At 35.0% G+C, this 14,081-nt stretch overlaps 1 protein-coding gene across 9 annotated transcripts in view; it reads right to left on the bottom strand.

The window, feature by feature from the left end:
• LOC142610821 (inositol hexakisphosphate and diphosphoinositol-pentakisphosphate kinase VIP1-like) overlaps positions 1–13,853 on the bottom strand; it is a 34,369-nt gene extending 20,516 nt beyond the window's left edge. For 5 of the 9 annotated variants that reach the window (XM_075782807.1, XM_075782815.1, XM_075782772.1 and 2 more), the window contains exons 1-12: positions 13,745–13,853; positions 13,386–13,593; positions 13,168–13,227; positions 12,969–13,015; positions 12,243–12,326; positions 12,059–12,122; positions 9,611–9,764; positions 7,503–7,573; positions 5,456–5,560; positions 4,624–4,716; positions 2,629–2,703; positions 1,416–1,501 (exon numbers count right to left, since the gene is read on the bottom strand). In XM_075782807.1, coding sequence (XP_075638922.1) covers positions 1,416–1,501; positions 2,629–2,703; positions 4,624–4,716; positions 5,456–5,560; positions 7,503–7,573; positions 9,611–9,764; positions 12,059–12,122; positions 12,243–12,326; positions 12,969–13,015; positions 13,168–13,227; positions 13,386–13,469 — 923 coding nt within the window. In that variant the 5' untranslated portion in view covers positions 13,470–13,593; positions 13,745–13,853. Of the gene's footprint in view, positions 1–1,415; positions 1,502–2,628; positions 2,704–4,623; positions 4,717–5,405; positions 5,561–7,502; positions 7,574–9,610; positions 9,765–12,058; positions 12,123–12,242; positions 12,327–12,968; positions 13,016–13,167; positions 13,228–13,385; positions 13,594–13,744 lie in introns of those variants that run through there. The other 4 variants (XM_075782782.1, XM_075782799.1, XM_075782824.1 and 1 more) reach the window with 3 other exon arrangements.
• Between the last annotated feature and the right edge of the window lie 228 nt (positions 13,854–14,081).

Raw genomic sequence — 14,081 nt, 5'->3', positions numbered from 1 at the left:
ACGGGTGGGACAAGGGATGTTCTCCTCTTGCATGTGGTGGGTTGGGGTTAGGAAAATCACTACCTTTAATAAAGCTCTACTAGGAAAGTGGTTGTGGCAGCATGGGGTTGAGGAGACACATTTGTGGAGGCATGCGATAGTGTTGAAATTTGGGAGGAATGGGGGGGCTGGTAGGGGTTCATACGGTTGTGGTTAATGGCAGAGTATTCAGATGGGTGGGAGAGTTTTTAGTAAGTTTATACATTTTGAGATTGGGTTGGGGAGTAGGGTCCGGTTTTGGCATGATAGCTAATGTGGGGATCAGCCACTGAAAGTAACTTTCCCGATTTATTTGAGAATGCTATGAATAGGGAGGTGTTCGTGGCAAATTTGTTGGTGAGTCAGAGGAGGAAAGGTGGAGTTGGGATGTAAGGTTTTGACGTGGTTTTAATGATTGGGAGATGGAGTTAGTGGGGGCCTTTCTTCACTTTTTGGATTCATGGATTCCTCCAAATGAGGTTGGGGATAAGCTATGGTGGAAATTGAAGAAGAATGGAGATTTTGACATATGCTCTTTTTATGGTGTGCTAAGGGGATCTAGCTCACTACTTTTCCATGGAAAAGCATTTGGGGTGTGAAGGCTCCACGTCAAGTGTCTTTCTATGTTTGGACAGCTGCATGGGGAACAATTCTCACAGGTGATGATTTGAGGAGAATGGGTGTCATAATTGTGGATTGGTGCTGCCTATGCCGGTGTAGTGGGGAGAATGTTATCATCCCTTGCTTCATTGTGGGGCGGTTTCCCAGTTATGGAGTTTTGCTCATAGATCGTTTGGCATTGCTTGGGTTCTACCCAAGAGGGTTATTGATCTATTGGCAGGATGGAGGAACTGCTTAGGGAAGCACTGATCGAATATTTGGAATTTGGTACCACAATGTGTCATGTGGATTATTTGGAGAGAGTGTGATGCTTGTAAATTCAAAGATATGGAGCACACTAGGGATCAGCTCATAGCTATATTTGCAGGGGCTCTATTTGATTGGTCTTGTGTGTGGGGATTCACTTCTAGGGATTCCATTCAGATGTTTGTAGATATATTAGATTCTCTTTCTTCTTGTACACAATTTCTTTTTTCCTTTGTTGTTTGTACATACTTTTTTGGTGGCTACATCCTATCAATGAAGTAGTCTTTTCTCAATAAAATGTTTTCTTACTTATCAAAAAATATCTGGCAATGGTATACTACAAGTGAGATAGACGTCAACTATACCTGATGTAAGAATTGTTATTAGATTAGGAGAATGTTTCATACAGATATTTACCATTAAAAAACTAAATAAATAATTCATGTTGGAATCATGCTGGCAATAAAGAACTTAGTGCCCCCTTAAATCATTATGATATTTGAGAGGGGGAGGAGGAAAAGAAGGATTACTTGTGAGAGTTTTTAACAAAGCTCCACCCATTCACATCACAAACGTATGAACGTCCCTCACAACGCAAGAGATCAAACCCACAAACCTGCAAGTAACAAGAATGACTTATAAATTGACCCAAGGTATAAATCACTTAACAAGAAAGTGATTTCTCAATGCAGTGTGTATCTGTGTTCGCATTTGTGCATTTCATATGGAGCCATGAAATTTTAAGGATTAATTATTCTTCTACATGATTTGAACCGGATGTAAATTGGTTTTCTGTAAATTCATAGTACCATGGTACACTAGAATAACCATGTAAAGTTCTGTTATATTCATAGAACCCACTCACATACAGCCAGTTGATACCAAAGACATCTTATCATCACAACTTTTAGAACTCAAAAGAGCCAAACAAATATAGAGAGTTCAAATGATAAGACTTTAAAATAGGATAGTGTTGTGAAATGGCACTCCCAAGATTCAAACCTATAACAGAAACAAAAATAAATTAACAAGCACACACGTAAAGAACATACTAAATTTATGTGATTCAGAAAATTGTTTACATCCATGGGCTGTGCCGAGGGGAATGTTTTCACTAAGAAAATAAGGAGATTACAATGGTAGCACAAATGCTCTCTCAAGAAACCAAACCCAAATACACAAAAATTATCTCTCACAAATACTAGAGAAATTATCTCTTTTTTTTTTTTCAAAAATAAAATGGCAGGATGCCCACACAAAACAATTAAGCAAGTGAAGCATATACATGAGTGAACAAAGAAAGTCAACTAGGGTTTAAAAGAGGTGCCACACATGTAAAAGGAGTCAAAAGCCAAACCAGGTTCAACAAATAAGCTTCACCTCCTGTCAATGTTACATTCCAAAATCCAGATATGATAAATAGTTGGCAATTTTACATCCCAAATAAAAATTAATAAATCCAAGATCTGGCTAATAAATTGAGCCTGTCAATTTGGAAAAATTCATTAGAAAAGTTGAATTACTAATTATCCAAATAACAATTTAACAGCAACAACTATTTCTTGGGATCATCATGGCATGACCAGATAAATATATATACTGGCAATCACAAACATTTAAAAAGAAAAAAGGAAAACAGCCTTTAGTGAATGTCTCAGAAATAAAAATGATCATAAATAAAAAATAACAATAATGCCTTGGAACAAGGTACTAATTACTTGTTACCACATCCACACATCATACCGCTTGCCTAAATGCAATGCAAACATCTCTTGCCATTTGCTTCTCAGTAGGTGTCAATAACACGGGATACCTCACCTGTCAAACAAAATAATAAACGTGTGTTTCAAAAATCACTCTTTTACTAGTATTAAAATAAACCACAAAAAAAGTAGCAGGTTCTTAGTAGGTTTTTCAATAACCGGGCATGCACTTCAGATGTTTCGATTCTGAAATTTGGAATGCCAATCATTCACAACACAAATTTCTTTCAAGTTTGCATAATCCATTTGAAGATATAATTCTAGATAGAGTTTGTTAACAGGATAAAATAAAAAATTGAGACAAGGCTATATATTTATGATGACAGAAAGAACAGATTCCCTTAAGAATTAGATGTGCACTAAAACAAAATAGCTAGTTTAAAATGATATGTAGGTGTCAATAGAGTACAAAGAAAGAGTCAACTTTGGAATCAGAAGCACTTAATCTAGTGACAACTCCTAGAAAAAGTGAAAGATTGAACATTTCATGAGAACACAATGAGGATCATATGAAAGGCTGCTTGCCCCAGAATGCAGTATGATAAATCCAAATTTTTTGGTGGCTGCAAAATATAGCATTCTTTTTTTTTTATCATTCGATAGTTGCGACTGAAGAGGGGGGATTTGAACCCTAGATGTCTCCATTGGAAACACCAGGAGGTGGCAACTAGTTGAGTTACAAAGGCTCTTAGCCACAATATATAATAAGGAAAAAAAGTGTACCTTTTGGATTGTATAACATGATATGAAGATTGTAAGGGTAACACCAAATTGCAGTTAGATTCGGCCAATCTATATATGTACATAGCACAGTATTTTGTACATGGAGATTATACATTACGGTCAACAATTAAAGATTTAAATTCAATTGAACAAACAGTAGATTTTTTCTAATTTAGGCAAACATTAATAGTTAACACATGTGCATACTATGTTCATTTTGTGAATAACACCATGCAAGAAAAGTTATGATTTGATGATAGAGACCAAATTGACTGCTACCAAAATAGTATTTTCATCAATATCAAAAAAACACAAGGTACCACTTTATCAAGTTGTTTTGTTGCTAGCATTTTTACTTATAAAAAAAAAAAAGGAAGGCAAGAACTTCACAAAATTATAAATGTTTTTCTCAACTTTTTGATAATTTAATTGTTACAAGTGGGGGAGGATTCGAACCTTGGTTCTCCTCATAAAGGAAACCAGGCAATACCACTGATTTACAAGGCTCTTGACATTTTTTCAGCTTAATTGCAAATTCTTAAACATCAAGTTTTGTCTTCTAGCTAGCTTTTTTTTTTCCCCAAATATAGTCTTTCTTGTGACCTTAACTGGAACCATATCATTGCTCATTGGGGAAACCACTTGAATTAGTTGCAATTGGCCAAAACATCTCAAGCTCTTCTTTTATTTTTTTATAGATAAGTAAAGCGCCCAATGGATCTTGAACCACGACCTCACCCTCCACTGCCTAGATCATTTGACTTATGAAATCAAAAGTTTATTGATAATGTTAACCTAAATATGATCCTCTAGTATGAACAACCTCAACTGAAATATTATCTGCTGGTCCAGTTCTAAGCTAAAAAACTACCAGCATTCATGTTTTTACAAATTCGACTGAAATATTAAGTGGCACCAGACATGAATGCCTCCTAGATGCAAGAAATTTGACTGCAATTATTAAGGTGGGGCTGCCTGCAAAAATATTATCTGCTGATCCGGTTTTAAGCTAAAAAATTACCAGCATTCATGTTTTTACAAATTCGACTGAAATATTAAGTGGCACCAGACATGAATGCCTCCTAGATGCAAGAAATTTGACTGTCGGAAGCATTAAAAAGATAGAAAAAACTTGATAGACAAAGATTAGGTTAACATGCAAATGACAGTAATAGTTGCAACAGAAAACAAAGGGTAGAAATTACATGCAAGATGTACAGGTAATCAAAAATGTGTTATATGTACAACTTACTTCCTTCCCATCAGGATTTCTCATGACAACACCATCGACAACGGGAGACTTCCTTGCCTCTGCATGTGCATATTCAGTGCCAACAGTATACACCTACAATCACTAGCATTACTCAAGCAACCATTTGTAAAAATAAAAAATAAATAATAATAATAACACAACAAATAAATGGTAGAGAATAGACTCTAGCATTGGAAAAAATAAATGCCAGAATTAAACAGGACATAACAGATTCATTTTGTGAAAAAAAAAAATCATTTAAAACCAACTAATTGGATCTTTTTTTCTTTTCTTTTTTTGAGAAACAATGTACAAACAAACAAAAACAAAGATTCAAGCAATGGCAAATTGAGGCAGCAAGGGTCAACAGAAAGCCATGTGGCAAGGGAAAAAACCATTTCCTAATTTATTGATATTTGGAATCATATGCTAGATGTGGATAAATTCTAAGGCCTACTGGTTGTAACTGCCTACCTTTGCAACAAACTTATCAGAGCATCAAACTAGATGTAAAGAGAGTATATACAAGCATTCAAAGCGTGAAAGAGCACCTGGTAGGCTATTCCAATCTTCCTCCAGATAATTTAGACCACATGCATGTAAATGCATATATTTACATAGATAGTTAAACATTAAAAAATAAAAAAAGAAGCTACCATTAAGAGTAATTTTTTTTTTGGGGGGGGGGGGGGGGGCATAAATTACCATTAAGAGTAAAAAGTTTTGCAAATGTGAAAGTTTTATTTAGTCATTAGATTTGGGTTTTTTGGGTCTTCTCTTACATGTATTAAACAAGTTTCATGCTGCATTAGAATAGATTAAGATCCACAACCTTGACATCTGTTCCTCCAGTAGGCATAAATTCCTCGTAAATATACGAGCCTTCACGCCTCACTCTTCTAACGTCTGGATGGAACTCACTGGACCGATTACCAACCTGAAACCAAATAATGATCACATATGTGACTATATATGAATGATAAATATAGAAGCCAGAAAAAATTATAAACCATCACATAAACAATGGATGATCCACTAGACACATTCATATGTGAGAACAACTGTTAGTATGCATGAGTACATAATATTATTCACAATTATGTCATAAATGATGATGGGAATATCTTATTGGACCTACCAAACTACTCACATGCCAGAAGAACTTGAGAAAACTAGATCCTACTGAACCCATTCTAGAGAAGATGGAACATCAGTTAGCTGGATAGAAAATGTTACACTTATCAAAGGGGGGGCAACTAACACTATTGAAGAGTACTTTGTCGAACTTACCCTCCAATTACCTTTGTTTATTCATTCCCATCTAGTGTGGCCAACAGGATTGAGAGGTTGAGAGTAATTTTTTATGGGGTGGCATGGGCAATGAGTTTAAACATCATTTGGTGGGATGGGACACAGTCTATGCCCCTAATGCTAATGGGTTTTGGTGTTAGCAAGATTGCCTTTTACAGCCAAGCTCTTTTAGGAAAATGGTTATTGTGTTTTGGGATAGAGGAGACACATTAATAAAGGAGGGTAATAGCCATGAAGCATGGTGAGGAATGGGATAGATGGAGTACAGAAAAAAATGCATGGTTGTGGTTTATCGAAGAGCAATAGAATGAGGCTGCATAGGCTCTTACAGTAAACTCAGTTTGATGTTGGTATTAATAGTCAGTTTCAATTCTGACATGACAGATGGTGTGGCGATCAGCATTTGAAGGTGGCTTGTATATTTTTGCACTATTGCTCTGTAGCAAGAGAAGAGTGGGAAGAATCCATGTTGGTTAGACAAAATAAGGAGGAGACAAGGAGTTGATATGTGAGATTTCTTCTAGATCTTTATGACTGGGCGGTAGAATTGGTAGCCTCCTTGATCAATCTTCTTGACTCCAATCAACCAATCAAAGAAGGCTGTGACAAATTGAGCTGGCGATTGAAAATAAATATTTCGATTTTCATTCATTTTGTAGTGCCCTAAAGGGCCGATATGACCTAGCCTTCCCCTGGAGGAGTATCTATAGAGAGTTAAGGCCCCACAACAAATCTTTTTTTTTTCTTGGATTGCAGTGGAAAGATCCTCACACGTAATCTCCTTAAGTGAGGTTAAATGATATTAGGGTGGTGTTATATGTGTCAGTGTAGTGGAAAGACAGTGTCACAGTGGATCATCTATTACTACAGTACAATGTTGCATTCGAGTTGTGGAGTTTTTCCTTTCAAATTTTTAGCCTTTCGGGATTTCGGTAGGTGTTATAAAAGATGGTAATTGACCTCTAGTTTGGTCAGAGGAATTGGGTTGATAAGCATTTTTCTAATATTTGGAATTAAGTGTTGTTATGTTTGATGCGGACAATCTAGAGGGAACATATCTGACGTACGTTTGAGGTTTTGGAAAGTACAGGGACTCAATTGTCAGCTATGTTTATAGGTTCTTTATTTATTTGGCCTCGTGTATAGGGGCTCACCAATACGACCTCCATTCCAAAGTTCTCAGTCTCGTCTTTTTGTACATAATTATGTTCTTTGTAGTTCTTTAGACTTCTTTAAGTTCCTGGTACATGAAGTAGTCTCTTTGCAAAAAACTTATTTCTTTACCTATAAAAAAGAGACTAAATCATAAATCCAACTGAATACAAACTGGTTAGTTTTTGCTTAGGCAGCAAGAGCCAACCAACCTACATTCTACATAAACACAATTTGTTTATATTTACTTTTTGCAAATTTATCATCCGTCTGATAGAAGTATCATTTACACTTATGAACCACCTATATCGTTATACATACAACACCAAAAATAATAATAATAATAATAATAATAATAACTTAGAATGTTTTGAATCCATATAAAGTAGACAAAGTGCTGTCAAAAAATCGCTCACCTTCCTAAATAATTCCTTCATGCCTCCACCTGCGGAACTGGGGTAATATATCATAATCCTATGATCATCCCCTTCACAGAAACGCAAAATTAGAGTCAGTACCATATATGCTCATTGAGAAAGAAAATATTTAAATTAATGCACATCTTAAAAGCAGTCAATATGAGAACTTGCATCTAAAGAGAACAAAATTATCCATAATGGCCCACAAGCCCATCAGACCACTTATCCCCACTACTTGAATTTATAAAACCTCTATTTTGACAACATCATATTTTGGGCTTCATTGTTGTAATTTTCAAAAAAAATAAAATAAAACTAGGCAAATTACAATTTACAAACAATAGAGTCAATTTAAATTACTAAAATCAAAACTAATATTATGTGAGATTTTACATGTTTTGTATGATGACAATCTGCTGTTTGCCAAGAGCCCACCAACAAAAGTGCATTCCATATTCCATTTTTTTATTTTGGAATTTTATTTTCAATTTATTGTTGCTATCATTGCTCCCTCAAAAGTTTTGTTCTTACTAATGTTTGCTTTTACAAATTATGGAAGGCATGGTATTAACATTTTATGATAGTAACCAACCTCTAAAAAATAATCTACTGAAAGAAAATGAACAAACAGATAAAAAATAATTAAAACTTTTATGATGCAGTTATGCAGCAAATAATTTTGGTTCAACAATGCCACAGTATACTTTGTAGGCCTTTGCAAGATGGGGGGTTGGGTATAAGACAGTTGGGTAATTTTAATCCTGCCTTACTAGGTAAATGGTTGTGGAGGTATGGCACCGAGACTAATGCTTTATGGAGAAGGGTTATAGAGGCAAAATAAGGGAATATTTGGGGTGGTTGGTGTATGAAGAAGGTGACAAGTCCTTATGGGGTCAGCTTGTGGAGATATATTAGAAGTGGTTGGTTAAACTTCTCTAAACTCCTTGTTTATGATGTGGGGGATGGTACTAGAGTGAAATTTTGGAAGCATGTGTGGTGTGGGGATTGTACTCTCCAAGAGGCCTTTCCGGAGCTCTATTGTCTTAGTAGGTCCAAGGACTCTTCAGTGGCTGAAATTATGGGTTGGTCTGATGGGAGGTATCACTGGAATGTGCAATTTCGTCGTCCTCCACAAGATTGGGAAGAAGAAGCCTTTGATCGGTTTATGGAGCTAGTCTACTCCTCGTCAGTGAGAGGGTTTGGCCCTGATAAGGTTTGTTGGAAGTCTGCAAGGAATACAGGATTTGAGGTTAGAGGTTATTACAGTTCCTTCTACCCTCATAATCTTGTTTCCTTTCCATGAAAAATGATATGGCAATTGAAGGCTCCTCCAAGGGTAGCCTTCTTTTCTTGGTCTGCTTCCTTAGGTAAGATCTTAACAACAGACAACCTTCGTAAAAGACGAGTGATTGTGCTTGACTGGTGTTTTATGTGTAAGAGGTGTGGGGAGTCGGTGGATCATCTTCTACTTCATTGCACCATAGCTTGGGAGTTATGGTCTTTGGTTTTCTGCTTGTTTGGTATTCAGTGGGTTATGCCTCGTACTGTTCTTGAGGTGTTTGAGGCTTGGCAAGGAAAGTTTGCGCGACATCGTCACATTGATGTTTGGAAATTAGTACCTCACTGCTTGATTTGGTGCATTTAGCGAGAAAGGAATGCTAGAAGCTTTGAGGGCTGTGAACGCTCTTTGCTGGAGATTAAGTCTTTTTTCTTACACACTCTCTTTGAATGGAGTGTGGTTTTTTCTCATTTTTCTTGTTCTTCCTTTTCTATTTTTCTTGACCGTTGTTCTTTTATTTCTTGATTTTTGCACCCATAGTACATCCCCAATGTACTCGGTTTGGCAATTTCTTTATTATTATTAATAATATTCTTACGTTATTTATCAAAAAATATATATAATGAAGTCATCAGATCAAATGTAGTGTGCAAATAGCAATTTCAAGCCACAAATTAGTGGATGTTCTTTTGTAACAAGGTACAAGTATCAAGCAACAAGAAGAAATAACCAAAAAGAATCATATCAGATTAAATGGTATAAATGTCAACAACAAGAAGCAGCATAGATAAAACAACTTCTTTAATAATATACGAATCAAACTCACCATCAACAGGCTTTTCCACAAATGGCTTCCAAAAACGATTACCATGAACCTCAACAAAATCTTCTTGCTCAACAAAATAGTCCAGCTCTTGATATGGTACTTCTCTATTTACAAGGACATATCTTGGAACATGGACTCCATACCTTTGTAGTTGCTTGAATCCAGAAAAATAACATATTAATTTTATATCATTCAATATTGTTAACAATCAAAACATTTAAAAAAATAAAAAATAAAATTAGTTGGCATGAGATAGTTCAGTTATAATCAAGTTCATGCATGAAGTACTTAATATACATACTCCAGGACTGGGTGATATTTAAATACCCTTAGGAGGTGCTTCGTTTGTTGTGATATGCACCACATTAAGGTCACATTACCATCATGTGAACATTACGGTGTTTGGTTCATTTTGTTGTGCATAGGATTGCGGTAATCTAAGATTACAAAATATTTCACATTACCTTAATCTCATTACATTATTAAATGGGGTAATCTTACATTACTTATTTATTGGAGTGTTATAATTTATCAAATTGACAAAATTGCCCATACTAATAAATTTTAATTACAAATTTGTCCCTTACATATATTATTTTCTCAAACTGAAAATTAAACATAGCCGTCTCTCTCTCTCTCTCTCTCTCTCTCTCTCTCTCTCAAATCAAACCCTAGCCTAGCTCAAATCTTGGAGATACAATGGCGTCATCAAATCCTAGGGTTTTCTCAGGCAAGCCTCAAAGCCATTGGTGGTGGTGGTTTTGGCAGCGACGTCTTCTGGTTCTTTAGCCACAAAGCCAATGGTACTAGTGGCAGAGAAGCTCGGCAAGGCTGGGCTTAAGCTCTGCCACGACATTGGAGGCTATGGAACTCGAGATTTCCATTCTGTTTTCTAGAGTTTGGAATTGATTTGGTTTGTGTAGAGTTTGGGGTGTGTATGGGTCTTTGGCTCACTTTTCTTTTCTTTTCTTTTTTTTTTTTTTTTTTTTGATAGGTAAGAAATGAAATATTATTGAAAAAGGAACAAAAGTAAAGATACATAGAGTTCACGATAGTGAACAAAGAGCAAACAAAAACAAATAGGAACAAATAGTCATTAAACCATTCTAAGAGACAAAAGAAAATCCAAAAGAGCAGAACAATTTGAGAGACCCCAACACTGAGACCAATCAAAGAAAGTCCATTGGCACAAATCTAACAACTAAGCTAGAGATTTCTTAGTATCCTCAAAAGAACGCCGATAACATTCAATCCAAATAGTCTACATCAAACAGCTTAGAACCAAATTCCAAATATCCGAATTATGTTTCCCAAACCAATTATACCAACAAAATCATAAGTCTGCAACTGAACCTAACATGACCCAATCAATCCCAAATAACTAAAGCATATACATCCACATAGAAATTCCTTCTTATTTGAATATTTCAGTTCTCCAAAGCTTTAGATTCGAGAGATACATGGTTGTATCTTTTGTGCGTTGCTTGTGATGTACAGATTTTGAAATCTGATTGTAAGAGACATTTGTGAAATTGGATAGGAAATTTTGTTGGATCTAAGTTGTTTGGTTGGTGAGAAAGTACAAGAAAGTGAAATATTGTTTAGTTATTTTGTGATTTTTTATCAAAAATATAATTTTACTTGGTAATTTCAAATGGACATTTGTGGAAATTCTTTCTAAAATTTATTTTGATAAGTAAAATTCATTCTAAAATTTTAATGATTGCAATGTTACATTTTTGGAATATCATGGGAATGTAACTAGTGAACCAAACAAGGTCATGTCATATTGCTATAATGTGATTACATAAAGCTAACATTACATTGTGACGTGACATTAAGCGAACCAAATGCCCCAATAACTAATCCATGGTCAAGCACTTGCCTGTGATCCCATTGTGACTCAATTAAAAATGAGTACTTTATAGGGATGGCCTAACAGTACCATGGGCAGCTGTTACCAGAAGAAGTGAAGAACTCAAATAAGTACTTCATAAAGCAACTTAAACTTGAAATTATGGAAGTAAACAGTTAGTATGTTAGGCTGTTGATTAGTTACAGAATTTGTTGTGAAGGCTGTTAAGTAGTTGTAGAGGTCAGTTAGGAAGTCAAGGAGGTTTATAAGTCAGAAGCAGTTAGAGCTCAACTTCATCAGGTGCTCTATCTACCGCTATAAATGCTGATGCATTACATTTACACTTTCTTCTTCTTGATAAATCGCGCTTCTCCATTTTTCTGTTTGATACAAATTCTTCTTAATAATTCTTGTAAATCTTCTACAGGCTCTTGCCTTGTAAATAATTTATCCCTTAAACATGGAAATTAAGAATGGAAGTGTTTAGGGGAAAAAAATGATCACACTAACACAAATGATTTAAAGAAAAAATGAACCTCATGCAAAAACCTACCATGAAATGCTAAACCCCGAAAAAAGATTTGAGAGCATACCTCATATACCTTCCTTCTGTCATGAAGAAGGTGCTGTGGCTCCAATTCATTTACTAGAAAAGGCCTGGATCACAAAGAGCACGTACGAAACTTATAATTATAATAACTATTTTGGACTGTTAAAAGAGAACGCTGAGATTGATGACTGCAATATGGTCAATGCAAAAGAAGATGTAAAGCTTACTTCCTTAAAGCAGCATATGCCTTAGCCTTTTCAAGAGGATAGCCAGAAGAATGGAAGGCAATTAAACAATCACATATTGGCCAGCTGAAATAAGAATACTACAACAAATTAGTCATCATATATCAACAAGAAAAGAAAAGAAACAAAAAAAGGAGAAACGAGGAAAAAAATATTTTAATAATTTTGGATTGGATTTTTTTTTTTGGATAAGAACTTTTCACTTTAAATCAGGAAAAAAAAAGTTTACTGGGTCAAACAATTTGTTTTAATCAAACTATAATTCGGAAAGGAAACAAATTATAACTCAAAGGAGAGTATCCTTCATCCTCAAGCAGACATGATTTGGCTTAATCCTCTCTTTATAATAGCAATGAAATGTCAAAAAAAGGTATCTCCACTTTTTAGAAATTCGAATTCTTCCTCTTTGAACAGTATTACTTTAAAAAACACCACCTAGGCACCTAAACTAATTGTTTTAAATTGGTATAATAATCTTTTTTGCTAGGGTTGTTTACTGATGTGATATGCATATGCTTTACAAAATATGCATATCAAGTTCGAAGCTTTTGGCCGTAACAAAATAGAATCAACAAATATAAAATAATATATATATATATATATATATATATATATATATCTTTAAGATATAATGCACCAAATCACACTAAAGTTTTAATGTAATCACTTTTAAAAAAAAAATTATAAAAAAAAAAAAAAAAAGTATACCTCTCAATTGGATCATCAATAATGGTCTTGTCCATGAACTCTATGATCTACAACCACACAACGAAAGAAGCAAAACATAAACACTAAAAATTCTTTGCAGATAAAGCAATCATTAGCGTAAAACCTTTCAATCTGCATTCGTTTTCTTTAACAAAAAGAAATACAAGCCAAATCCACAACAGAAACAAACAAGAAGTACCTCAAATTCACCAAATTTTTGTAACCTATCAAGAATCTGCCGCATAGGCCCAGAATTCGCCTAATGAAAACATCAGATTTCAGATTAATCGCTCAAGATTGAAAAAACAGAGCCATATGTAACCTACATTCTGCGATTCATTACAAACTCTGTTACATATTTACGATGGAATAGGAAAAACAAAAAACAAAAACAATACTGAGCAAAAAGAAAGGAACCTCGGAGCCGCATTTCACCTTCTTTTGCATCACGCAGACTCCAATCTTTATCTTCGTTCCAAAATCACCTCCTTCGTCCTTCATCTCTCTTTGTCTCAAGAACTCTCTGGAACTTTCTACAACTCTCTCTCTCTCTACCTTTTCGAAAACGCAGAATCCGAATCCGAATCCGAACCGATTCTAACTCAAACTTCTTGTTCCAGCTTCACTGCTCAAATCCAACACAAACACAAAAAGATATGAGAAAGAGAATCACCGCCATTAACAAAGAAGCTCGAAGAAAATCACTCGCTCACTCACATACGTAGAGGAAAGAGTGAAAAAAGGCAATGAGAATGAGAAAGAGAAACGGTACTAACCAGAGAAGAAACGCCGACTCTAACGGCAGTGAGAAAAGTTGAGAGAGAAGCGCTTGACTTTTTTTTTTTTTTTTTTGGAAAGAAGTGTGCAACTTGTGAAAAATGGGAGAGTGAGAAATATATATATATATATATATATATATATATATATATATATTTATATGAATTATGAAATGGAAAAGGTGTTGTGTGTTTATTTATATATATATACACACACACGGGACAGGTGTGACGCGAGTGTATGGATATGAAGCTCTTTTGGATTCTGGAATATGCAATAAAAAGGTGAGGCCGCGAGTCTGCTTTTCTGGTTCAGAATAATTATATCAATAATAAT

The sequence above is a fragment of the Castanea sativa genome, chromosome 1 (genome assembly GCF_040712315.1).
Source record: "Castanea sativa cultivar Marrone di Chiusa Pesio chromosome 1, ASM4071231v1".
Lineage (NCBI taxonomy): Eukaryota > Viridiplantae > Streptophyta > Magnoliopsida > Fagales > Fagaceae > Castanea > Castanea sativa.
The sequence above is the reverse complement of the archived record's forward strand: the minus strand, read 5'-3'. Positions and strand labels throughout refer to the sequence as shown.